Source organism: Ctenopharyngodon idella, chromosome 11, assembly GCF_019924925.1.
Source record: "Ctenopharyngodon idella isolate HZGC_01 chromosome 11, HZGC01, whole genome shotgun sequence".
Taxonomy (NCBI): domain Eukaryota; kingdom Metazoa; phylum Chordata; class Actinopteri; order Cypriniformes; family Xenocyprididae; genus Ctenopharyngodon; species Ctenopharyngodon idella.
Window position 1 is genome coordinate 13,428,374 of NC_067230.1, and position 24,948 is coordinate 13,453,321.

At 38.5% G+C, this 24,948-nt stretch overlaps 2 protein-coding genes and 1 long non-coding RNA gene across 3 annotated transcripts in view; 1 reads left to right on the forward strand and 2 right to left on the reverse strand.

The window, feature by feature from the left end:
* Positions 1–5,143, reverse strand: part of itih3a.1 (inter-alpha-trypsin inhibitor heavy chain 3a, tandem duplicate 1) — a 16,678-nt gene extending 11,535 nt beyond the window's left edge. Inside the window, 8 exon segments of the mRNA XM_051912477.1 lie at positions 673–801; positions 961–1,071; positions 1,701–1,863; positions 1,944–2,048; positions 2,188–2,342; positions 3,731–3,754; positions 4,733–4,765; positions 4,954–5,143. Of these exon segments, the coding sequence (XP_051768437.1) occupies positions 673–801; positions 961–1,071; positions 1,701–1,863; positions 1,944–2,048; positions 2,188–2,342; positions 3,731–3,754; positions 4,733–4,765; positions 4,954–5,049 (816 nt within the window). The 5' untranslated portion in view covers positions 5,050–5,143.
* Positions 5,144–6,750: 1,607 nt separating this feature from the next.
* itih3a.2 (inter-alpha-trypsin inhibitor heavy chain 3a, tandem duplicate 2) lies at positions 6,751–23,743 on the reverse strand. Its single transcript, XM_051912478.1, has 20 exons — positions 23,568–23,743; positions 20,051–20,217; positions 19,837–19,941; positions 19,563–19,725; positions 19,351–19,458; positions 16,612–16,740; positions 16,405–16,521; positions 16,152–16,320; positions 15,135–15,251; positions 12,880–13,061; positions 12,597–12,782; positions 12,378–12,517; positions 12,135–12,289; positions 9,706–9,732; positions 9,475–9,546; positions 9,242–9,355; positions 8,918–9,119; positions 8,564–8,736; positions 7,194–7,305; positions 6,751–7,098 (listed from the first exon to the last, which is right to left on the reverse strand). The coding sequence occupies exons 1-20, from the start codon at positions 23,679–23,681 to the stop codon at positions 6,960–6,962; spliced, it is 2,691 nt and encodes an 896-aa protein (XP_051768438.1). The 5' UTR covers positions 23,682–23,743; the 3' UTR covers positions 6,751–6,959.
* LOC127522474 (uncharacterized) overlaps positions 9,300–24,948 on the forward strand; it is an 83,916-nt gene continuing 68,267 nt past the window's right edge. Inside the window, exon 1 of the long non-coding RNA XR_007932606.1 lies at positions 9,300–9,395. This is a non-coding gene — a long non-coding RNA (uncharacterized LOC127522474). The remainder of the gene's footprint in view (positions 9,396–24,948) is intronic.

A 24,948-nucleotide genomic window follows, 5' to 3' on the forward strand; every position in this document is an offset into this window, starting at 1 on the left:
CCCGCGAGCCGGCCAGGAAAAGACAGCGAGGTAGAGGGGCTCAGAGCCCGGATTTGGGAGAGCTTATGCCGGCCCAGCGCCCGCCTATCTTTCCCTCTCTTAGGAGAGAGCCGTCCCCCGTTCTCTTCTCATGCCCGGAGCAGCGTCCCTCGGCTGAAGCGAGCGACCTCATCGCCTTCGGCGGTTCAGAGGACGAGCCGCTCGACGACTCCACGAAATCCGCACATTTTAAGCATGAGAGCTTGAATAAACACGGGCAGAGTGCTAAGCACAAGAAATGACAGGACAAGTGTGTAGCAAAGAATTCAGGATTAGGTTCGATTGTTGAAGCTTTTAATTGTCAGGATGCTTCCGGCTGGCTGCTCCGCTCAACTGGCAAAGCTGAACGTGAAATTTTCTGTTAATTTATTTCATATATAAACTGCTGTTGTGCTCCTTAATTTTTGGTTAGTGCTTCTAAATTTTTGCTGGTGCTCCTAACGTTTTGAAGTTGGGAGCACCAGTGCTGCCAAGTAGAAAAGTTAATTTTTGAGCCCTGTTTCTCAGAAATCGCTTACTACACCTTAAATATATGAGAATGTGTGTTAACTGTCTGACCTGATAATGTGTTGTTGTCATTTGTCATTTTTGCTTTTTTCCATGCATGTCTTTATAATCATAAAGATATCTGACCTGAATGTCACCAATGTCATGAGGACGGTTGACATCATACTTAATGAAGAAATCTCCATCAATGAGTGTACCGTCACACTCGGAGCATTTCCTCTGTTGATCCAGTGTTGGAGAGAAGGACACATGGGCCTGAACAAAGGTTAAAATTGATATTATTATTATTATTATTTTATTATTATTATTATCATTATTACTACCATTATTATTGTCTAATGTCTAATCTTGTTAGTTATTAGTAGTATGCTTTATGCTATGTGGCATCCATCCATTAAATCTTTGAATAGTCACCTTCTTATCAGTTACAGTTTTCTCCACTAGAGGGAGCAGCTCATTGGTGATGAATGTACCATAGGCGTCCACAAATGCAATTCCCTGAGGCTCATAGATATTTGCCACAATCTGTGAATGAGAGACAGGACTGATTACTCATTTATTTTTGCATTTAATTAATTACATAATATGAAATCAGTCAACAAGACATTCGTTCTTTAAATGCAAGGTATTCATATTAAGAGAGGAATTTTTACTGCTAAAATTGTGGTAACACTTTACAATAAGATTTCATATGCAACTTTAGTTAACTACATTTGTTTACATGAACTAACAATGAACAATACTTCTACATCATTTATGTGAATCTCAGCATTTACTAATACATTTTTAAGATCAAAAGTTGTATTTGTTAATATTAGTTAACTGTGAACTAACATGAACATTTTTATTAACTAACATTAACAAAAGTTAATAAATGCTGTGAAATTGTTCATTATAAGATGTTTTAGATTGTTAGATTGGAAGACAATACCATGCATAATAGATCTATGTAATCATATTTATAGGCAGGTAGTTGCCAAGTAACATGGCCATGAACATTCAACATTTTTCAAAGTTTTTCAACATCAAGATTTTAAGTTTATATTTTTACTTTTAAAATACCACCAGTTCACTTACTAATACATTTTTAAAAGTATAGTATGTGGCTTCTCAAATTATGTTTTAAAATCTGCTGCAGTTAGTTAATAATGAACCTCAAAGTGCTGGACCAGCTGTTTGGGTTTGACTCTGATCATGAGCTCATATTTGCCAAACTGTCGCTGAAGAAGTTCCTCATGGGTGAGAATAAATATGACACTGCTGTCTGCTGCGACGTTCACCGAAACAGAAAACTTCTCCATTTTTCTACCTGAAGCCCTGGAATGCCAGAATACCAGTTAGTTAGTATTATGTGAGCAACAAGCAAGTTCAGGTTGACTTTGCTTTCTTCTTCTCACTTGACTAAACCAGCAGTCTGGCCAGATGACACTGCCTTCTGATACTGCTCCTTGGCCTTCTCTTTTTCCTTCACCACACCTGTATATGTCTTGCCATCAATCTCCCTGAAAATCCCAAAAATTGTCATAACGTAGCAATAATTTTTCAAAATGCAAACATATATAAAACCGAAATGCAGTAGATTCTTTTGGCTCAGTCTGAGTTGCACAGATTTTTAACTAAATCAAATGGGAAAAGACTGACATGCTGAAGTTGGTGATGAAGGACTTCTTTGGTAACTCCACCTCAAAAGACACTTCCTTTGAGATGTTGGCCTTGTTGAGAGCTTTCGTGGTCATGACAGTGTGGGCGAAACGTGATGTTACCTTACAGTCCACCTTCACGCTCTGTATCTCTATCTGAAAAGAATAAAAAATACGAAGAATAAAAACACATTCAAAGAAAGAGTGATATACTTTGTCATTTCAACAATGTCACTTATCTTTCCTGTACATTGCTTGGCAACTGATATTTAAACTTTTTTTTGCAACAAATGTATTTTATTTCTGAATAGTTTAAGGAGTCTCTATTAAAAAACCTTTCCAAAACTTAGCTGAACTCTACAAATCACAGAACTGCAAACACATGTTGCAACCGCGATTATGTCTATTGACTTAGACTGTGATCATTTCAGGACAAAGGTAGAGCTTGTTGATGTCAGTGTCAGCTACACTACAAAATATGTCAAATATAACCTGTATTGTAAATGAACTAATTTTATTCAAGTCAAATATTATGAATAACCACAATAAAATAGCATGCAGAAACATGGACACACAGCGATATTAAAGGGTTAGTTCACCCAAAAAAAAAATGCTATCATCATTTACTCACCCTCATGTCGTTCCAAAGCCATAAGACTTTTGTTCATCTTTGTAACACAAATGAAAATTTTTGTAATAAAATTGATAGATTTCTGTTCCTCCATTGATAGTCCACACAACTACCACTTCGATGCTTCAGAAAGTTCATAAAAATATTGTCAAAATAATCCATATTATGAACTGAGCGTTTTAGTCCAAATTTTCTGAAGAGACACGATCGCTTTATATGCTGAACAGATTAAATTTAGGCTTTTATTCACACATAAACATTCATCAGCTCACACATCAGTTGTGGTAAACAGAAGCTCAAGAATGCTTGCTTGACATGCGAGAACCAGTGAAGTTCATTCTCAAGGTTATTCTCGCACGTCAAGCAGGTTCGGTTGAGCTTCTGTTCATGTTTGCTGATCAATGTTTATTTGTGAACAGAAAATCCAATCTGTGGATCACAAAAAGCAATCGACTCTCTTCAGAAAATTTGGACTAAACATCTCAATTCATATGGATTAGTTTTACATTCTCTTTATGAACTTTTTAAAGCGTCAAAGTGGTAGTTGCGTAGACTGTCAATGGAGGGACAGTTTAAATATCTTTATTTGCGTTCCGAAGATGAACAAAAGTCTTAAAGGTAAGACATGAGGTAAGACATGAGGGTGAGCAATTTTTTCATTTTTGGGTGACCTAACCCTTTAATGACTGAAAATATAAATGTATTTAAATGTTTAAATAATAAATTAAATAACATTATAAAATGTAATTCATTAAATTTATATAAATTAACTGTATTATTAGCCAACAAAAGTATTTTTTTAAGGGTCAGATCAGGTAATGATAACTCATTAACTGCCCACATTCATTTCAAATGGACTTCCAAATCACAAAGTCTTGACAAACTTGTGTGAGATATAATGAAAAGTTCCCACCTCAGTACTGCTCACACTTCGTTTCTGTTAGGAGGCAATTGGAAAATTTATTTTGTATGGCAACAATATACAGTGTGTAGTTGTAAAAGGTTTATATAGTCAAGCTAAACACAAAAAACAGCCTACATCATGTATTGTGAATTATTTGACTCCTTCCTAATTCTTGAAATATACTGTAACATCAATACTGTACAACAGTGGTTCTCAAACTTTTTTACTCGAAGGCTTTATATTATTGGCTTGGATATTTCATCTGGTATTTCTGCTGTAATGATCACAGTGCTGCTTGTTTTTGAACAGAACTGACATTGTTGATATTTTACATTAATTAAACATTTTGTGATTTTTATAAGATTCTGTTTTTTAATGAAAAATAGTGTAAAATATTTCAATCTACATCTTGATTCATTTTTGGAGTTTTTAGCTTTTCAGTTAAGTTTTAATTATTTTTTTATATCTAGTCATGAAACTCTAGAGGGCGCAGTCTGCCTTTACATGCAATCTGCTAGCAGTCACATTATTTACTACATGGAACCAGCTTATTGGCGTCTGCTGATTCTGCAGCCATTGCTTGCTCAACATTTTGGTTTAGTGTTACTGTAAGCTGGCAAAAGAGTTTCTCTGAAAACCTTGACCTGCCCCAGCTCCACCTATCTATATCTGCTATAGGATTTATGTATGCCTATATATGCAGCAGCAGCATATCTTACATGTTCAAAGCATGTAAGATATGTCTGTTGGCAATAGCAAGTCTGTATTTGCCCTGTAGCAGCAGCGGCAGCAATGTGCATAGCAGACCAAATACATTAACGTTGTCATATCCATTAACATACTAAAACAATTCTGAGAGTTGTCATGATTGAATGTATATTTGAAATGAAATTAAATGAATTGAAATGAAGATTGCTGAGGCCTCCCAGTTGGCCCCAGCCTCCTGGTTGAGAACCACTGTTGTATGTAATCTACTGGCATAGTAGACTTGTAGCAACATCGTTGCAATACCTTTAAGAGCCTGGTCATGCTGGTTTCGCTGTCCTGGAGGGGAATAAGTGGACGCATTACTGTACAGATAAACTATGATGGCTGAACTGTTTTCCCATATTTTATACTGTATTGATTGTGAAGACATACTGAATGTTTTTGATCACCGCTAACGTGTTAATGATTATAAGGCACTTCATTAGTGCAACAAAACATAAATTAGGTAACAAAAGCAGACCTACCCATTGCGCAGTGCCCTTTGTGATGACCAGGGTCTCAAAAGACCCTGAAGTAAAACATACGCTCACTAACACACAAAATATCCACCCTGCATACATGGTGCACCGTCTGCTCAATCGTATTCAGGACTTTTGAACACTCTAAACCCTTGTGTACGCTTTGTACCAGAGCAAACACCTGAGTGGGAGTGGGGAATTTGTGATCTTTGTTCCTAAATTATTGAATTGAGTGCAGTATTGATCATTTGGTGTTTTTGAATTACAACCCAAATTACGGAAAAGTTGGGACATTTTTTTTTAAAAATTTGAATAAAATGAAAACTAAAAGACTTTCAAATCACATGAGCCAATATTTTATTCACAATAGAACATAGATAACATAACAAATGTTTAAACTGAGAAATTTTACAATTTTATGCACAAAATGAGCTTGTTTCAAATTTGATGCCTGCTACAGGTCTCAAAATAATTGGGACGGGGGCATGTTTACCATGGTGTAGCATCTCCTCTTCTTTTCAAAACTGTTTGAAGACGTCTGGGCATCGAGGTTATGAGTTTCTGGAGTTTTGGTATTGGAGTTTGGTCCCATTCTTGCCAGATATAGGTTTCCAGCTGCTGAAGAGTTTGTGGTCGTCTTTGACGAATTTTTCATTTATTGTTGCTCTAAAACCTTTATATACCTTTCAGCATTCACAGTGCCTTCCAAAGCATGCAAGCTGCCCACACCGTATGCACTTATGCACCCCCATACCATCAGAGATGCTGGCTTTTGAATTGAACACTGATGGAGGACACGGCGTCTGTGATTTCCAACAAGAATGTCAAATTTGGACTCGTCTGACCATAAAACACTTTTCCACTTTCAAATAGTCCATTTTAAATGAGCCTTGGCCCACAGGACACGACGGCGCTTCTGGACCATGTTCACATATGGCTTCCTTTTTGCATGATAGAGATTTAGTTGGCATCTGCAGATGGCACGGCGGATTGTGTTTACCGACAGTGGTTTCTGGAAGTATTCCTGGGCCCATTTAGTAATGTCATTGACACAATCATGCCGATGAGTGATGCAGTGTCGTCTGAGGGCCCGAAGACCACGGGCACCCAATAAAGGTCTTCGGCCTTGTCCCTTACGCACCGAGATTTCTCCAGTTTCTCTGAATCTTTTGATGATGTTATGCACTGTAGATGATGAGATTTGCAAAGCCTTTGCAATTTGACGTTGAGGAACATTGTTTTTAAAGTATTCCACAATCTTTTTATGCACTCTTTCACAGCTCTGCCCATCTTTACTTCTGAGAGACTCTGCCTCTCTAAGACATCCCTTTTATAGCTAATCATGTAACAGACCTGATATCAATTAACTTAATTAGTTGCTAGATATTCTCCCAGCTAATTTTTTTCAAAATTTCTTGCTTTTTCAGCCATTTGTTGCCCCCGTGCCAACTTTTTTGAGACCTGTAGCAGGCATCAAATTTGAAATGAGCTCATTTTGTGCATAAAATTGTAAAATTTCTCAGTTTAAATATTTGTTATGTTATCTATGTTCTATTGTGAATAAAATATTTTCTCATGTGATTTGAAAGTCTTTTAGTTTTCATTCTATTCAAATTTAAAAAACGTCCCAGTTTTTCCAGAATTCGGGTTGCAGACTATTATTCTTGCTCAAGCATTTTTTTCCCTCTCATTTCTCCCTCCTCTTTCTCCCTCCTCTTATGTCAATAGACATAAGTTATTGAGCGATATCGTGCTGGACTTTGTTCAATCCCCAATTTTGAGCCAAAAGATGGAGAAACAAGGCATGTTTAGAAAGGTGGTTTATTTCATAGCCATTGAATGCCAATATAGTATATATTTAAAAATTACTATCACAAACAGCATTGTAGTATAGCTTTGTCAAATATGGCATCATCTCCAAATAAAAATATCACATTATGTACTTAAGACTACATGAAAGCTAAAATGTACTTTGTGTGTAGTGCAAAGGTCGGTTGAGTGACAGATGTTGTCTAGATTGTCTTGAAGAGACCAGAGACAATGTAATCTGTGTGAACTCCATCGATGAGTCCGGTGCCATTATTGTGAATGAACCAGCAAGGCACATTGTCTCCGTTCTTAACATCATTTCTGAAATCTCTCTTCCAGCCCCTGGAGTCATGTAAGATTCAGTGAAAATCTGCATGAAATTTCTGTGTCTTCAGGTGTGAATTCAACAATGCGTATTTACGTTCATTTTCACTCACCTGGTAACCGTGAGCTTGTTTCCTTTCACAAACATGATGGCATCTTGTTTATCAGGGTCTTTTCCTGGAAACAAGTCACTAACCTCAAAGTTAATGCCCTGGTAGAACTGACCTGCAGTAAAAAAAAGAAAAAACCTATTGTTAACATCAGGATAAAAGTAGATGAGCTGGGTGGAGTGGAAGTGTAGTGACATTGGAAGAAGTAGCAGTATTTTAGAAACTGTGTTCTTAAACACTGATTCTGACTCTACACGAGCTACACGATTCTGGATAAAATGAGAATCACGATTTTTTGGTTTTAAATACAGATCACGGTTCTCCCACAATTTTGAATATAATCTACAACCAAACAAAATAACATGTAATTTACTAGAGGTAAATTACATGTTTGGACTCTAATTGCTGGAAAAATGTTTAATTTGAATGAATCATTTTTAAAAAAAATAGTTTTGAATGAATTCAGTGAGTTGTTAATAAATACTTGTTTCATTACTGGATAAATCAGTGTTTTTAAACAGATCTTTTGAATGAATGATTCAATGACAAATAAATTTTTTTAACAGTCACTTGTCACCACTCAGTGGCGTAAAATGTAATTGATACAACCGTTATTTGAAGCCACAAATTAGTTTCAAAAGGTGGTTTGCTCTATTTTGATCGCTATCGTAGACACCAGTGTTTATATCCTAACTTTAAACTTTTATCGGTACTTCTGTGATAATTTGAATATTTTTAATACAGAAATAACCACTGTGTGGTTCAAAACTGCTCTCTCTGGCTCAGTGCGGCAGCACAAACACAGATTTGAATGATCCAGTATGATTTTGTCAAAGGTTTAATAGACACGAGCAAATCGTTGTTATTAATAAAGTAAGATCGCGTGGGTGTTTGAATCGAGATTGTGACCTTTTTATGATTAATCAATGTCATCTAATGTCATCTAATGTTCATATTTAAAAATGCTGATAATTTAATAAGTGTTCAGTATAAACTGTAGCAAATCAAGATGTATATCCATTTTTACAGTTTAACAGTTGCAGCTTTCAATTTATGGCGGAAGGGGAAGGGCATGCTGGATGACAAAATAACCTGACAAATTTCATACACTAAATGATAGTGCAGTGCTTCATATAAGTGCATAGTGTATAGTACTATGTTATTTGGTACACAGCTTTGTGAATTTATTTGGACAGACAGCAATGAAAAATTCAAAATGTTTAGTAAAACACAATTACATAGTGTAATTTTAAAAGTCATCAAAGTTTTGTCACTAAACAATTTGCCTATATTAGCAAAGAACCATGTGTGTTCTCTTATGTGAGAGTAAGCTATAAGTTTTTCTGCTAATATTTAGGAGCATCCTATTTTACCAAGCAGGCCGTGGACATTGTGTGAAAGATGATGACTGTCCAAGGTGTAGAACCCGAGGTAGTCTTGATGATACGGGTGCTTCTGCCATATTTTGTGCAGGATAATAAGAAACTTGACTGAGTTCCTTAGGGTCACTGTTAAACTGCGATCTTTGATCACGTGCAGATCCACGCTGGAGAAAGCAAAAGATGGAGGATTGAGCTCAAAAATCTCATAGAAGAATAGTTTGTGCACAAATAATTTGTTCCAAAACGATATGCTGTTATTTTTTTTATTCTTTTAATTTTAGTTTTATTTTTTTGGGGGAACTATAATGCTATAGCACAGATTCCTGTAAATTAATTGTCACTTACTTCAGTCCATTTATAGTCCTGTTGTTAGTCCAGGACAATTTTGCCTGTTTTCCCTCTTCAGACAGTGAGATCTCCTTTGTGCTCACCATCAATCTGATGCCAAACCTCTCATGAACAATTCCAAAGTGCCCAAAATAAGTGTGCAACTTGCTCCCAGGGATGACCTTCTTATCTCCAATGATCTGGCCATTCACTACAATGCCTGAATTTTTGTTTTTTTTTGTTTTTACACAGATATGAGTAGAAAGAGAAAATGGAGAATAAACCTAGTTACAATTACCCACATCAAAACAGATGTTTCTGTTTTTTGACAGAATGAATCACCTGTAAGTGGGTCGCTAACCAAGTTGAAGATGGTTCCAGGTTTGTCATCAATGTTGAAGCACAGAGCATCATTCTGATCAGGCAGCTCAATAATGAAGTGTGGATCTCCATCAACTGCCAAACCCAAAGAACAAGAGACAAACATAAGAAACAGGTAAGAAAGATATTTTTCTTTATTAAAATAGATTAAAATGTATTTAAATTCACACCACAAAAATGATATCACTTCTCACCTAAATATGAAGTTTTAAAAAAATGTGAAGTTTGAAGTTGGCCGTTTAGAGTGTAGTAAGAAGCACCTGCAGCTTCAAGGGTGTGCGATGGAGATGGAGACAGAGAGAGAGAGAGTGTTCATTCAATAGTTTTTGCAGAATCCATTGTATAGTAAGACAAGATAAGAAACCTATTAATGTTCACAATGTTGGGTAATATAAACCATCATGTACCAGTCAAATTCCTCTTACCAGGTTCTGTTGTGTCCTCTCGCTGCTCTGTGAATCAAAAGAATACAGCGTTAATGTGTCACATAAGCACTTCTGCAGAAAACTGTTGCTTCAAACGATCACATATTTTTGGGTCGTCAGTGTTGTAATACTAATGTTAGTATTATGAGTTACTGTAATTATTAGTATTACAGCACTTAGTATTACAACACTGATGAACCTGTATACTGGGCCATCAGTGTTGTAATAACACTGTATGAAACACTGTATTAGTGTACAACACTGTATTGCTTCTTCCTTTGAATTGTAAAACCACTGGACAATTTCCAGGGGTTGGAGGTGTACAGGAAGAAAGGTAGGTTTACAGGGTACCGCTGGTACAACGAATGGTTCATTGGAAGAACTAGTTTTTGTATTTGTTCAAGTTAGTGAGGTTTGTGGAGGTTACGTTTGGATGTAAAGAAATGATTATGGCATCAATTTTAAATGTACCTACCTGTAAACTACAGTACTGGTCAAAAGTTTAGAACACCTAAACCACATCTGGCTTTGTGAGACAATCTCATTTGGCTAATATCTTTACGTGGAAAGGGTTAGTTCACCCAAAAATGAAATTTCTGTCATTACTCACCCTCATGTCGTTCCACACCCGTAAGACCTTTGTTTGTCTTCAGAACACAAATTAAGATATTTTTGATGAAATACAAGGGTTTCTGAAACACACATAGGCAGCAACGCCATTGCACCTTTTGAGGTCCAGAATGGTAGAAAAAGACATTGTTAAAATAGTCAACGTGACTATAGTGACTCAACCTTAATGTTATGAAGTGACGAGAATACTTTTTGTGTGCAAAAACAAAGCAAAAATATTGACTTTATTCAACAATTTGAACTGTTGTCAGTTGATGTAGTGAACGTTTGGACCTAAACATGGAAGCATGCAATGAGTTCACTACGTCAACTGCGTATGACAACAGTTCAAATTGTCATTATTTTTGCTTTGTTTTTGCACAAAAAGTGTTCTCGTCACTTCATAACATTTAAGGTTGAGTCACTGTAGTCAAGTTGACTATTTTAACGATGACTTTACTACCTTTCTGGACCTCAAAAGGTGCAATGGCGTTACTGCCTATGTGTGCTTCATAAACCCTCGGATTTCATCAAAAATATCTTAATTTGTGTTCTGAAGATGAACGAAGGTCTTATAGGTGTGGAACGACATGAGGGTGAGTAATTAATGAAATTTCATTTTTGGGTGAACTAACCCTTTAAGTCATACAGGTTTAAAACATCATGAGCATAAGTAGGTGATGACTGAATTAGGGCTGCACAATTAATCGAATTTCTAATCACGATTACGAATGCCACGATTTCGTAATCGTTCAAAGGTGCGATTACATCAAAAAATATCCACTTACATTATTCTGCGTGCTTAAGAGGCATGTTTAGAGCATGTTATGTTGCGAGAGGTGAATCACGACTACTACAAAGGTCTAACTCAGCACAAAACAAACTACCAGTGATGTAAGTGTACACCGATTGGTCGATTGAATGCGAAACACCAGCACCCGCCATTTTTAAAAAGCCGTGTACCAAGCCTATATATTTACTCCGCAAACTATCTATACAAACATTGAAAACAGTGATAGACCTCTCAACCTTACGCTAAGGAGAAAATCCAGCGCGACTTTGAGTGGACCAGGTGAAACATGATTATGTATTTCTGCTCAGCTAGAGACATTGGGCATCAACCACACAGCAAAAGCTAATACTTTTCATATACTGTCTATTTTCTTTGTAGTTCTATCTAATAACGTATTAGACAGGACTGTTAAAACAGATCATAATGAAGAAACTAATGAAGACGGAGAATGCGAGCACTGTGTGCTCAGGCTCTGGCTGAGCTGTTCTCAGTGCTGTCAAAATAAAAGTCACAACATCAAGCGCAGTTTGTCACTTCAGAGTTCCTACTGGCGAATGCAATGACTGAATGCAACCAGGAAAATGGCCCTAGGGGAACATTTGTTCTCAGGGAACCACCCTGGTGGCTAGTTATAACTGTTCCTAGAATAACATGGTGCAAAAGCCCCTATTATTATTAAATGCATATGTTTACTTTTTTTTTATCTAAAGAAGAAACCAAACCAATGTGTAGTCGACATTTGAGGCTTAATGCTATAGAAAAGCGATTAAAAAAAAAATCAGGAAGAATGTTTTCAGCTTGTTTTTTTTATTTTTACATAAAAATATGGCATGCAGTTGCTTCAAACAATGGTATAAAGCTATCCAAAACATCATTCAATGTAACTGTGATAATCTTAATTAATAATCGCAATTACAGTTTAAGGGAATAATCGACAATTATGATTTTTGTCATAATCGTGCAGCCCTAGACTAAATATTGATTTCTGGGTGGACTATGGCTTCAAAGTACAAAGAATTTCAAATACCTTCAGTCAGCTTGTCAGCAACAAGCATTTCTTCGTCTTCGATCTGTGGTTTGGTGACCACCATGGATGTAAGCGGTGTGACAAAGTTATACCTTAGAGAAAGGTCTAGAGCTTCAGCTGTGGCATTCTCCTTGTCCTCTGGTGAGCATGTCTCTCTGTCAACAAATTTAATTGGACATTGTATTATTTTTGTCATTCTCAGGTAATAGTTAAATTATTTGAGGGCAAATGTCTCACGCTGACATTTTATCCAAGAGCTGCTGGATGGTCAGATATGCCCACAGTCGCTCTGTGAAATCGCCAAAGATGTACTCCTGCTCAGGGAACACACTGTCCCACTCTTCAGTGATTGCTAGACTCTTGACCACAAACTGGTCTTCCAACTGAAATTGGATGTATGGCACTTATGGAACAGTACAATCAAACTGATTTTTATTTAACAACTAATATTGCCTCCCTTACCCCATGTGCAGATACTTCAGTCTGAAAGGTGTAATTTTCAAGTTCTTGTAGGCGTCCGGCTACCACTATCTCAGAGCCCTTGAAGAATTGCCTAAAGTAACTTTGTGTCAAGTCAGTTACAGCGTTGCCAGGATAATTGAGATTTACCTCAAAGAGAAGTGGGCTAGCCACCTCTTTATAAAAACCCTATAGAGAAGAAAATCATTCAGAACCTGGCTATTACCTGGATCAGGTTACATAGTAAATATAAGGTTGGTCGAGAGTATATGGTTGTCAGTTCTACCTGTAGTTGAAGGTCAGCATCCAAGTCCTCATAGACTCTTCGAGCGAGTCCATCATTCTGCTTGGCCAACTTATCAAGGAGACTGTAGTCCACATCATAGCCAAAGCCCAAACAAAAGAGACTTATGCTTCCATTAATAGCGTTACGGACATTTTCTTGGATTATGGATGGATCTTGCTGCCCTTAAACACACATAATTCAGTGCAGATTGTTAAATCGATATAAATGAAGGTTTGAGTTTTGAAAGCAGGGGTTTTCAAACTTTTTGTTGCCATGGACCTACAGTATAATAATCTACTTGACAGCCTTCCTAAAATATAAAGGCAACTGTGTATTTTCATAAAACCTTTTTATGCTGCTGGATAGAAAAATAACGTGCCTTTTTATTAGGGCTGGGAATTGCCGTGGACCTCCCGATTTAATATTACAAAAATATTTAGCTGTCGATGCTGTATGTATCAGCACGTTTGTTTTCATAATTGTTTTCCTGCATTTAGCATTTTATGCTTTTTGGCCCTCAGTGTACAATGTTGATTTTTGATTAAAGGTGCAATATGTAATATTTTCTGTCCGCTAGAGGTCGCTAGAGGCCTATTCAAAACAAAGATGTAGCTTGATGATGCCAAGTTTGAGCGCGGAATCTTGGGACATGTGGTCTTCACCTCAACGGCTGGTGGAAAAGAATTGGGATAGGACTCGGGAAGAAATCATGTTCATGGATGCGATTATTAATGTTACTGTAGTATGAAGCAGAGCAGGACCGAGTGTTGTGGGAGCTGAACGAGGCCGCTGGAACGATTGCGCAACACACGCCTCACGAGCAGCGGAACTTTAATTATGCCGCAGTCGCCGGCGCCGCTTCCGCTTTTCCGGTCATGAGTATGAGGTAACGCAGCGCTGTTTATCATATTAGATACATTTGAGAATGTTGAAAATGATGTTATAACGTTACTCTGTGCGTTCGCTCGGTGGCTGCTGTGAGACACTTGTTGCAGACTGCAGTAAGCTAGAACGATTTTAGAATATCATATTAAATGCTGGATGGCTTGTGTTGATAAATGCAATTAATTTTAAAACGTATTGTATGATGGAGTTTCTGTAGTACTGTTACTAAAAATAAAGCTGCATCTGATTATGCTATGTTAGCTACTTCACAAAATAGTGTTTCTCTCTGAGGCATGGTAAAGCATGGTACTCGCAAAAAATCAAGAAAATCAGATTTAAACAATAATACTAAACGTGTTGAGCTATATAACAATAATTAGTTTTCTGTCTATAAATATATCAAAACAGTTGTTCCCTTGCCTATTAAAACATGTAAATATTAAAGCATCTTTGGTGTTTCCATGGTTTCTACAAAATAAAACCGGAAACCGAGGGTAATGCGGGTATGATGCAATTGACAGGCGACTCCTCACACGTCCCGGAGCCTTGGTTAAAATTGCAATTTTCTTACAATTTACAAATAGTTGGAAACATTTGGGATATTGTAAGTACTCAAGTGAACAAAATATATAACACTGGCCTAGTGGTTTTTGGATATTTTACTGCAAAGTTCTTACATATTGCACTTTTAACAACTTCATTTAAATTTTTTTTTTAAATAATAAAAAAATTAATAACAATACATTTAAAACAATGGTGTGTAGTCAAGTATTTTTCAACAAGCTAAATGACTTAAAAAAAAAAGCTAAATACAAATAACAAAGAACAAAAACATTACAAGCAATAAAACAAATAGTGTTTTTAATATGTAACTGCGGAAGGCTTAAGTTTTCTGTAAAAGAGGAGTGGACAGTGTTTTTCTTTTTCTCGACATTACTAATAATCAAATAATAAGCATAATTGACATCATAGACAGCGGCAGCTCTCTTTATGCAACATTTATTGCTGTAAGGCTAGATGTTTTTAGAAAGGAGATTAGACATTTTGTTCTTTTTGATTACAACCCCTTAATTAATTTGCATCACACATACAAGTTTCTTTTGCAGAGGTGAATACCTGCTTGTGTTTTGACAAATGCTTTGAAAGTTGAACTACTTTTAACTTGGCACAGAATATTAAAAATATGTGCTCAAAGGCAAGAGACTGCAAAAGAGTATTTATTTATTTACCTCTTTTTTTTTTTTTTTTCTATAAAGCCCTAGCACTCCTCGGTACCCAGTTTGAAAACCCCTGTTCTAAAACATATTGAATGCCCAATAAAGCAAGCGTTTAAAACAGTCTTGTATTCTCAATGGAAAGCCAGTACACACCAGAACTGGGTTGGCCATCTGTCAGTAGGATGATCATAGACATGTCTGGGAAGTAGTCACTTTTTTCTGAGGTAAGCATGTCCACGGCATACAAAATGCCCCTGTTTATATCAGTCACTAATGGAAAAATATGAGAGAATGTTTTAAAACAGCAGCAGTAATGTTGGCATTTAATGTGTGGTATTCTATGCAGTGAAAATTTTACCATACCAGTACTGACTAGATAAAAACAGTAATTTACTGTAAAATAGAGGCATCTTGTGCTGCATTACATGAGAACCATTGATCTATGGCAGCGTTTACACTGGCACAAAAAAAAAATAAAAAAAATTGCTAATTAATTAATTTTTTACTCGCATCTGACACAGATTGGAGTTTGCTGCACACATGTAAATACAAAAATCCACACAAGATCCAATTTTTTTTTTCGCATCTGTTCTGAGCCACTTCCAAATATAGTTTTAAAACAGATACATACAGATACATATCCAATATCTGGACATCTGACCTGCATGTAAACATGTATATCCAAATCACCCATTGGAATGCCAAGCCACAAGGCGATGGTCACATTTGCCCACAAAGATAGCATTTTAATGTCGTATTATGAGGCAGATGTGCCTGTGTGCACTTTCAGAAAAACTCACAGCTTTTTCCGGAGGTGGAAACTTTATAGTTAAGAAATTGCGCACACACATTGAATATCCAAAAGCATATAAACTGGTTTTCAAACTCTGCCTTATGATTTAATAGCTTTAATTAATAACTTAATAGCTTTGCTATTACAATTCGCTATCACTTACAGTACATACATATGCATGCAGGCAATTCACACTCACAATCTCTCTCTCTTTCTCTCTCTTTCTTGTTAATTCTTTCGAATTCATTCAAATAAAGAAATCTTACTGAGTTGCTAAAATAAGGGATGAAAATTATTGTTATTTTCCGGGAGAGTTCTAACAGCTAGGCCATGATTTCAACTAGCAGGGTTTACAGTATGATTTGCTTCATACTTACTGTGTCTTGCTTTAATAGTCTGGACAAAATCTTTTGCTGCTGTCACATTCTCTGGTACAGCTTTGCTAAGAGATGGTCTCCAAGACTCTATAACGTCATCAAATGTGACCAGCCCAAAGTAATCCTCTTCATGCAGTTCACTTAATATGGTCATCAGAGCTTCTCGAGTCTGCCAACAGATAATCAGCCGATGACTTAAATGTGTGAACTAGGAAAGTGGATGAAAAGTATGGAAAGTATTTGTTGGACCTGCCTGTTTCATCTTCTCTCCCTCCATGGAGCCACTTCGGTCTATCACAAACACCACGTTCTTAGGCATTTGTGGTAAATTATCTGGAGCAAAAAAGTGTACAAAGTAGCCGTTTACTATCTGAAACAGAGAAACACAAGAATACCACCATCTGAATAATGCATGATTAGAACGAAATTCATTATAAAAATTGTTTTGCTGATATTGTACCTGAATTTCACCTATATCCTGTGGGTGGATTACATCATACTTGATGAATAAATCTCCATCAATCAATGTCCCTTCACAGTCTGAGCATTTTTTCTGCTGATCCAATGTAGGAGAGAAGTACACATGTGCCTGAGGAGGATCATAGAGTATCAGTGTTATGAGCATGGTTAGGACATATTCTCCAGGGGTTGTTTGCTCCAGCTGAACGTTAAAAACTTGGGTGTAAGCTCTAGGCTGGACTTAGCTACGTCCAGCCTTCTGATAAATATTTACACCTGTTGTACCAAATAAAAATACGACCAGGCTCAACTCTGCCCAGCATAGACGATGCGTGTCCACCCTGACACATTCTACTGCAGTTACACTATATTGCCAAAAGTTTTGGGACGCCTGCCTTTACGTGCACATGAACTTTAATGACATCTCATTCTTAATCCGTAGGGTTTAATATGGAGTTGGCCCACCCTTTGCAGCTATAACAGCCTCAACTCTTCTGGGAAGGCTTTCCACAAGGTTTAGGAGTGTGTTTATGGGAATTTTTGACCATTCTTCTAGAAGCGCATTTGTGAGGTCAGGCAGTGATGTTGGACGAGAAGGCCTGGCTCACAGTCTCCGCTCTAATTCATCCCAAAGGTTTTCTATCAGGTTGAGGTCAGGACCCAGTCAAGTTCCTCCACACCAAACTCGCTCATCCATGTCTTCATGCACTGGTGTGCAGTCATGTTGGAACAGGAAGAGGCCATCCCCAAACTGTTCCCACAAAGTGGGGAGCATGAAATTTTCCAAAATGTCTTGGTATGCTGAAGCATTAAGAGTTCCTTTCACTGGAACTAAGGGGCCAAGCCCAAACCCTGAAAAACAACCCCACACCAAAATCCCCCCTCCACCAAACTTTACACTTGGCACAATGCAGTCAGGCAAGTACCGTTCTCCTGGTAACCGCCAAACCCAGACTCGTCCATCAGATTGCCAGACAGAGAAGCGTGATTCGTAACTCCAGAGAACACGTCTCCACTGCTCTAGAGTCCAGTGGTGGCGTGCTTTACACCACTGCATCCGACGCTTTGCATTGCACTTGGTGATGTAAGGCTTGGATGCAGCTGCTTGGCCATGGAAACCCATTCCATGAAGCTCTCTACGCACTGTTCTTGAGCTAATCTGAAGGCCACATGAAGTTTGGAGGTCTGTAGCTATTGACTCTGCAGAAAGTTGGTGACTTCTGCACACTGTGCGCCTCAGCATGCGCTGACCCCGCTCTGTGATTTTACGTGGCCTACCACTTCGTGGCTGAGTTGCTGTTGCTCCCAATTGCTTCCACTTTGTTATGATACCACTAACAGTTGACCGTGGAATATTTAGTAGTGAGGAAATTTCACGAATGGACTTATTGCACAGGTGTCAACCTATCACGGTACCACGAATTCACTGAGCTCCTGAAAGCGATCCATTCTTTCACAAATATTTGTAGAAGCAGTCTGCATGCCTAGGTGCTTGATTTTATACACCTGTAGCCATCGAAGTGATTGGAATACCTGAATTCAATCATTTGGAGGGGTGTCCCAATACTTTTGGCAATATAGTGTATATTTAAGACTCCATTCACAATAGTTCCAAACTTTGCTTATAATAAAGAACTGAATTGCTCATGAAATCATAACGTGAAGCTACCACTCCAAAATATTGCTGGCTGAACTTTAAGACGTGAAATATTATTTTCAAGCATATGCCTACTGTCCCTCCGATCAAGATGTAAAAAAATCCTGCTAATAATCCCAGATATATGTTCATATTTAATATTTCCTACATAATTATATACAGAAATTTTGTGTTAGGTCAATTAGCTACCTGTGATGTTATTTTTGTTTTGTTTTTGCACACAAAAAGTATTCTCGTCACTTCATAAAATTATGATTGAACCACTGTAGTCATGTGGACTATTTTAATTATGTCTTTTCTACCTTTCTGGGCCTTGAAAGTGGTAATTAAATTGCTGTCTATGGAGGGGTCAGAGAGTGACCCCTCCATAGACAGTCTCCAAAAGTCTTCGTGTTCCGAAGATGAATGAAGGTTTTACAGGTTTGGAACAACATGAGGATGAATTAATGACTGAATATTAATTTTTGTGTGAACTAACCCTTTAACGGTTGCTATATATCGCTTATACTGTAGTTACGTCTGAAGTAACAAATAATTCACAATTAATTCACAGGCATGAAACTAATCTTGTTCAAACAAGTCATGGTCTTTTCACTTTACACCTGCCTTTGACTAGGTACATGCATGCCTAAATAGTGTAACGGGAATTAATTCTACATAGGACTTAAAATGCATTTTATGTCCAGCCTTGTTTTACAACAGGGTGAATGTCTAACTGGTGCAACCGGCCAATTTTAAAATAAACTATCCTTTTTTGTTTTTTGAGACATTGTTTCAATTTTGAGATAAAGTTGAAATTACAAGAAATTAAGATGTGTGTAAGGTACACTCACAATTGTGACATATAAAGGAAAAACTTAAAACAAAATTGTTTGAGAAATAATCATTGCTTATCTAAGAGATATAGTCACAATGGTTGCAATTATAAGAAATAGTTAAAATTAAGTTACAAAAAGTTGCCACAGCCTTTTAAATTTTTTGTTCTGTTTTGTGTTTTTTTTTTTCTTCTTTGACTAAGATATAAACAGGCTTCCATATCAATCAACCAGTGTTGGGGGATTGTTGGAGAGTTTTCGTTCTAACCTTTTTATCAGCAACAGTTTTCTTCACTAGAGGAAGCAACTCATTGGTGAATGTACCATTGACGTCCACAAATGCAATTCCATTAGGTTCATAGATATCTACCACAATCTGTGGATGAGAGACAGGGCTGATATAACATAGTTTACAATATTTAAATATTTCCACTGAATATGTGTAAGAAAAAGAGTTTGAGAGAGAAACGAATGATAAACCTCAAAATTCTGAACCAGCTGTTTAGGTCGAACACCTATCATGATCTCGTAACTGCCAAGATGCCGCTGTAGCAGCTCTTCGTAAGTAAGAGTGAATGTGACTTGGCTTTGGGGTATGATATTCACGGACACTGAGAACTTTTCCATGTGCCTCCCCGAAGCCCTGAAAAGCAAAAACAACTCTGATATCTGGTAATTGAGATTAGCAAATACTGAAAAGCAAATATGTGTACTCTGTCAGCATTCCAGAGCTTTGACGTTGACCTGTACTCACTTAACCAGACCAGCAGTCTGGCCGGATGACACAGCGCTCTCATACTGCTGCCTGGCCCGCTCCTTTTCCTTCACTTCGCTCACATATATCCTGCCCTCAATCTCTCTGAAAAACAAACACAAAGCATTTCATGAGGCAATAGTGGGTTTTGGGCATTCTAAAAATGTTGCACGTGTAATATATTTATAGCTTGCGTAAACAAAGGAGGACTAACATGCTAAAGTTGGTGATGAAGGCTGTTTTGGGTAAGTCCACCTCAAAGAACACTTCCTGTGATGCATTATCTATGTTCAGGGCTTTGGTGGTCACGACTGTGTGAGCAAAACGAGACGCGACCTTGCAGTCCACTCGCATACTTTGCACTTCTATCTGAGAGAGAGACTGAAAGATAGTAAGATTAGTAGTAAGTTACATAGTAATTAGAGAATCTACTGTACAGTTGTAACATATATTATTTAAAAGTAGTCCATTCAATTTGTGCACTATATTCAATATTCAAATATCCCCCCCTCCCCATTTTGTCTTGGTTATCACTGTCAACATCACAGTTTCTGATTCAATTGCACATTTAAATATGGTTTTTCAATCCAGTGTACTTAGCAGCATGAAAAACTAAACTTGTATTTAGATTGTGAATGGGTAATAAACAGAAAGCAAGAGAAGAGCCCTCCCTTTATAATCACTAAGGTTGTGTGTCCAAAGCATTTTTTTCCTAAGGCAAGGATATTTTTTCAATTGTTTTCAATGGGAGTGTAACGTGACTGCTCCGAGACTCAAAGGCTGAAGATCCAAATGCAGTTTGAGGAAAAAAAAAAAAAAAACACGGCATGACTACGGGCTTGAAGACCACCATGGTGGAGCCAGTGACCACCAGGCCAGAGCTGGCAACACTGGGAACCACCAAGGCTGATCAAGTGAAACTGCAACATGAAGCACAGAGAGGTTAGAGTTGGCCAATAGGGCCGTAACAGGGCTAGCAGGGATCTCAGGTACACCCTCAAAGGCTCTGACCAGAAAAATCTCTCTGGTCGTGTTGAGGCAGGCAGACAGTTCAACAACGTCCTCTGCGGTCGTGTCGAGGCAGACAGGAAACTCAGGGACGACCAATTTGGCCGCATCAGGTCAGACAGAAAACTCAGGGACGACCTCTGTGGTCATATCAGGGCAGACAGGGAACTCAGGGATGACCTCGGTGGTTGAAACAGGGCAGACAAGGATCTCCGAGACGACCTCCGTGGTCGAATCGGGACAGACAGGTAGTTCATAGGTCACAAGGCTGGGCTCTAGGACAGAAGCGACCTCTGGAGTAGACTCACGGTCTGAGGAGGGGTCTGGAGCGGGTTCTTGGGTTGAGAAGGGCTCTGGAGTGGATACGCGGACTGGAGCCGGCTCTGGAGCAGATTCAATGACTGGTGCGGGCTTTGGAGCGGATTCAAGGACTGGAGCCGGCTCTGGAGTGGCCTCATGGGCTGGAGAGAGCTCTGGAGCAGACTCTTGGGCTGGAGAGCAGTGTACAGCCCAAACACACAAAATGGCCATAGCCATAACGGGTAGGAGCAAGGGCAAGGGGATGACCTCTGGGATGGACAACACAGGTACTGGCAAGCTAGAGAGTGCTGAGGTTGGTGGGCTAGATGGCGCTGGTCTAGGGACGCTAGCTGCACGTACTGACGTCAATGGTGTGTCCTCCAGACTTGAAGCCAGTCTCAGACGCCTAGGGAAAGCCTTACAGTCTTCAAATGCAGTGCTCATGACGTCCAGGAACACATATGTGTCATCCATGACGGCTGAAGACTCTGACGAGGCACCTGTGAAGGCTGGAGACTCTGGCGTAGTGTTTGTTATGGCTGGAGGCTCGGGCGTGGTAGCCACAACGGCTGGTGGCTCTGCCGTAGCGACCATCTTGTCTGACGACACAGGCGGCGCGGCCATCTTGTCCGAAGACACAGGCGGAGCGGCCATCTTGTCCGAAGACACAGGCGGAGCGGCCATCTTGTCTGAAGACACTGGCAGAGCAGCCATCCTGTCCGAAGACACTGACTGAGCGGCCATCTTGTCTGAAGACACACGCGGAGCGGGCTTGGCGGCCATAACGGGACGGGACGGGACTGGAATGGCGGCCATTTTGATCGGAGACTCTAACATGGCAGCCATCTTGTGAACAAGCTCTAAAGTGGCAGCCGTGTTGTGAACTGGCTCTGAAGTGGCAGCCATGTTGTGAACAGGCTCTGATGCAGGAACTACAGAACAGGAAGGTACATAAAGCACAGGAGTGGCAAGCATTATTACTGGACATGGTGGTGATCTTGATGTGCCAAGCTCCATTGCCATCGCGTTGCGTGCGAATCGCGACTGTTATTAGGACATCGCAAAAGATTTGTCAACACAGAAAACACTTCATTACTGGATAGGATTTTCTTTTTGTTTTCTTTTTGTTTACTGAAAGTGTGGTTTATGTCAGAGAAGATGAGGTGACGTTCTTTTGAGCACTATTCCCACCCAGCGGTTATTCAGGAAAAACATTCTCCAAATGCGCCTCGTGAAACATGGATTTGGTCTTCTGAACTTTTAGCATCGTGTCAGTTGATTTAGATTATTATGTGCGAGGTAGAGAGAGAGTGCAGAGACAGTGCTTACTTTGAAGACAGAGAGAGTTCACACGCACGAGGGAGGAGCTCTCTGCTCATTCTGTCCGTTAGCGCAGCGGTCATCTGCATCACTAATAAACAACTCTCAATAACTGATCAAATAAGGCTTTGGCGGAACAAAAATTCGTTTTGGTGGCCGCCAAAAAAAAATTCTATGTAGGAAAAACCCTGTATTATTCAAAAAGCCTTGGATATGGTCTTCAAGTGGCCTTGGCCTTGAGACTCAAAGGCTGAAGATCTAAATGTTTTTTTCCAGACACCGATAGCTGAAAAATGTTCAACTTTGGGTAAAACGCGTGCAGTGCTCATCACTGTCACTATTTACCCAGCCGTCCAATCACAGTGGAGGAGGGGCTAGACAAATTCCACACGACCAACCGCAACATCCTGCTTGTACAACGGCAAGAGACAACAACAAGCAGCATAATAACGGGACAAAATCATTTAAAACAAGAGCCAGAGAAAATGCTTTGCATTGTATTGGCATTTTTATATTCATAAACAAACTATCTCGTAAAAACTAAACTAGCAATCAGATACTAGTAAGACTTCCATGGATATTCCATATCATAGCAACCAAAGCATCTCAACTGAAAAAAAAAAAAAAAAAAAAAGTAGGGCTGGGTATTGACACAATTTTCACAATTCGATTCAATTTCTATTAACATCTATTCAATTACGATTTCGATTCGATTATTTTGGATGTAGTATATCAGTTACAGTACATGGAAGATTAAAATTAACTTATTTATATACAACACTTAAATTACACTCAATTTTTTTTTCTTTTTGGTCGTTGCGTTTACGCACTGAACAGAAATGATTATAATTGGCTACAGTGCTCAATGCTTGTAAAAACACACTGTAAATAGAAACCTTTGATGCTCAGAGAACACTCAAGCTATTTGGTGAGTAAACCAAACAAAAGTTAGTGTCATTCACTGACAATCTTGCTTGACAGCTGTGGTCACCATTCCCACCATTTATTGTGTGGAAAAGAGCAGCTTGGAAACAAACAATGACACTCACCAGCTTTATGCTCTTTATGTAGACTTGAGAAAAGCACATAATGTAAAATCTTACCGGTTTAGCTGAAGTATTGTTTTGATCGCTGAAGGTCATAGAGCCTTGAGCTTTAGCAGTAAGAATCACACAAATACACAAACACATCCACAGCGTGACTTTCATGGCAGACATGGTGAAGCCTGGTCCGAACTGACTTCAACTCTGCCTGTTGATGTTCTTAAATGAGAGTGAGAAGAGAGAGAGAGAGACAGATGAATGAGTGCCTGTGTTGTAGCGGTGCTGTAAGAGTTGCCAAAGGGGTGTGTGAATGTGCCCAATAATCTAGTACATTCTCCACTGCCTACCCACTACCTCCACCCAAAACAGCAGAATTCACTAATGACCAATGATAGCCAACTAAATTATTTTCTAGATCACCATTCATTCACCATTCAATAATGTTCATAACATTTTTGCAACATCCACATCTGTCTGCATCCTATCTTTCTATTTATATATGTCTGTAATATTGTCCAAAGGCCTTAATAATAGTAAAAAACAAAGATATGACATCCAAAGTATGTAAGGTAGTAAAACTAGATCTCTTTTAACGAATCCAAGAGGTTTTAATTATATAAAGGTATTTTAAAGATTTTGAAGTGTCAAAAGGTTATTCAGTTAAACTGTCCAAAGGCCAATACAGCCTTTTCATTTGTGATTAAAATATCTTAATATGAAATGTATATATTTTTTATTCTGGCATGATTTTATAACATCATAAATCAACATAATTCTGTGTAGAAGACTTTTTTTATGAGAAAATGAATATCATTGATTTTATTCGGAGTAACCGGAGTTCAGAGTTTCTCTTAACAAAAATCTTGCTTACAATTTATGTGGATTTTAGAGAACAATATAAAATAAAATAAAAAAAAAAATGTTTAAAATGTTTATGACCCCTTTAAAACCCTGCCTAATATCAGGTTGGCTGCCAAAACAGATTGCCCAGAGCATAACATTGCCTCCATCGGCCAGCCTGCTTCCCATAGTGAATCCTGCTGCCATCTCTTCCCCAGGTAAACAACACACATGCACTGGACATTCACCAAAAGGGTGGCCATCAGAAAAAGTTTGGGAACCATTGAATTGCTCCATGGTCCAGTTCTGACGTTCATGTGCCCATGCAAACTGCGATGCACTGTGTGTTCTGACACCTTTCTAATATGGGAAACATTAAGTTTTTCAGCAATTTGAGCTACAGTAGCTCTTCTTTGTGATCGAAACAGATGGGCTAGCCTTCACTCCCCACATGCATCAGTGAGCCTTGGGCACCCATGACCCTGGTTTACTAGTTGTCCTTCCTTGCACCACTTTTGGTACTAACCACTGCATTCTGGGAGCACCCCACAAGACTTAGGTTTTGGAGATGCTCTGACCCGGTCATCTAGCTGTCACTATT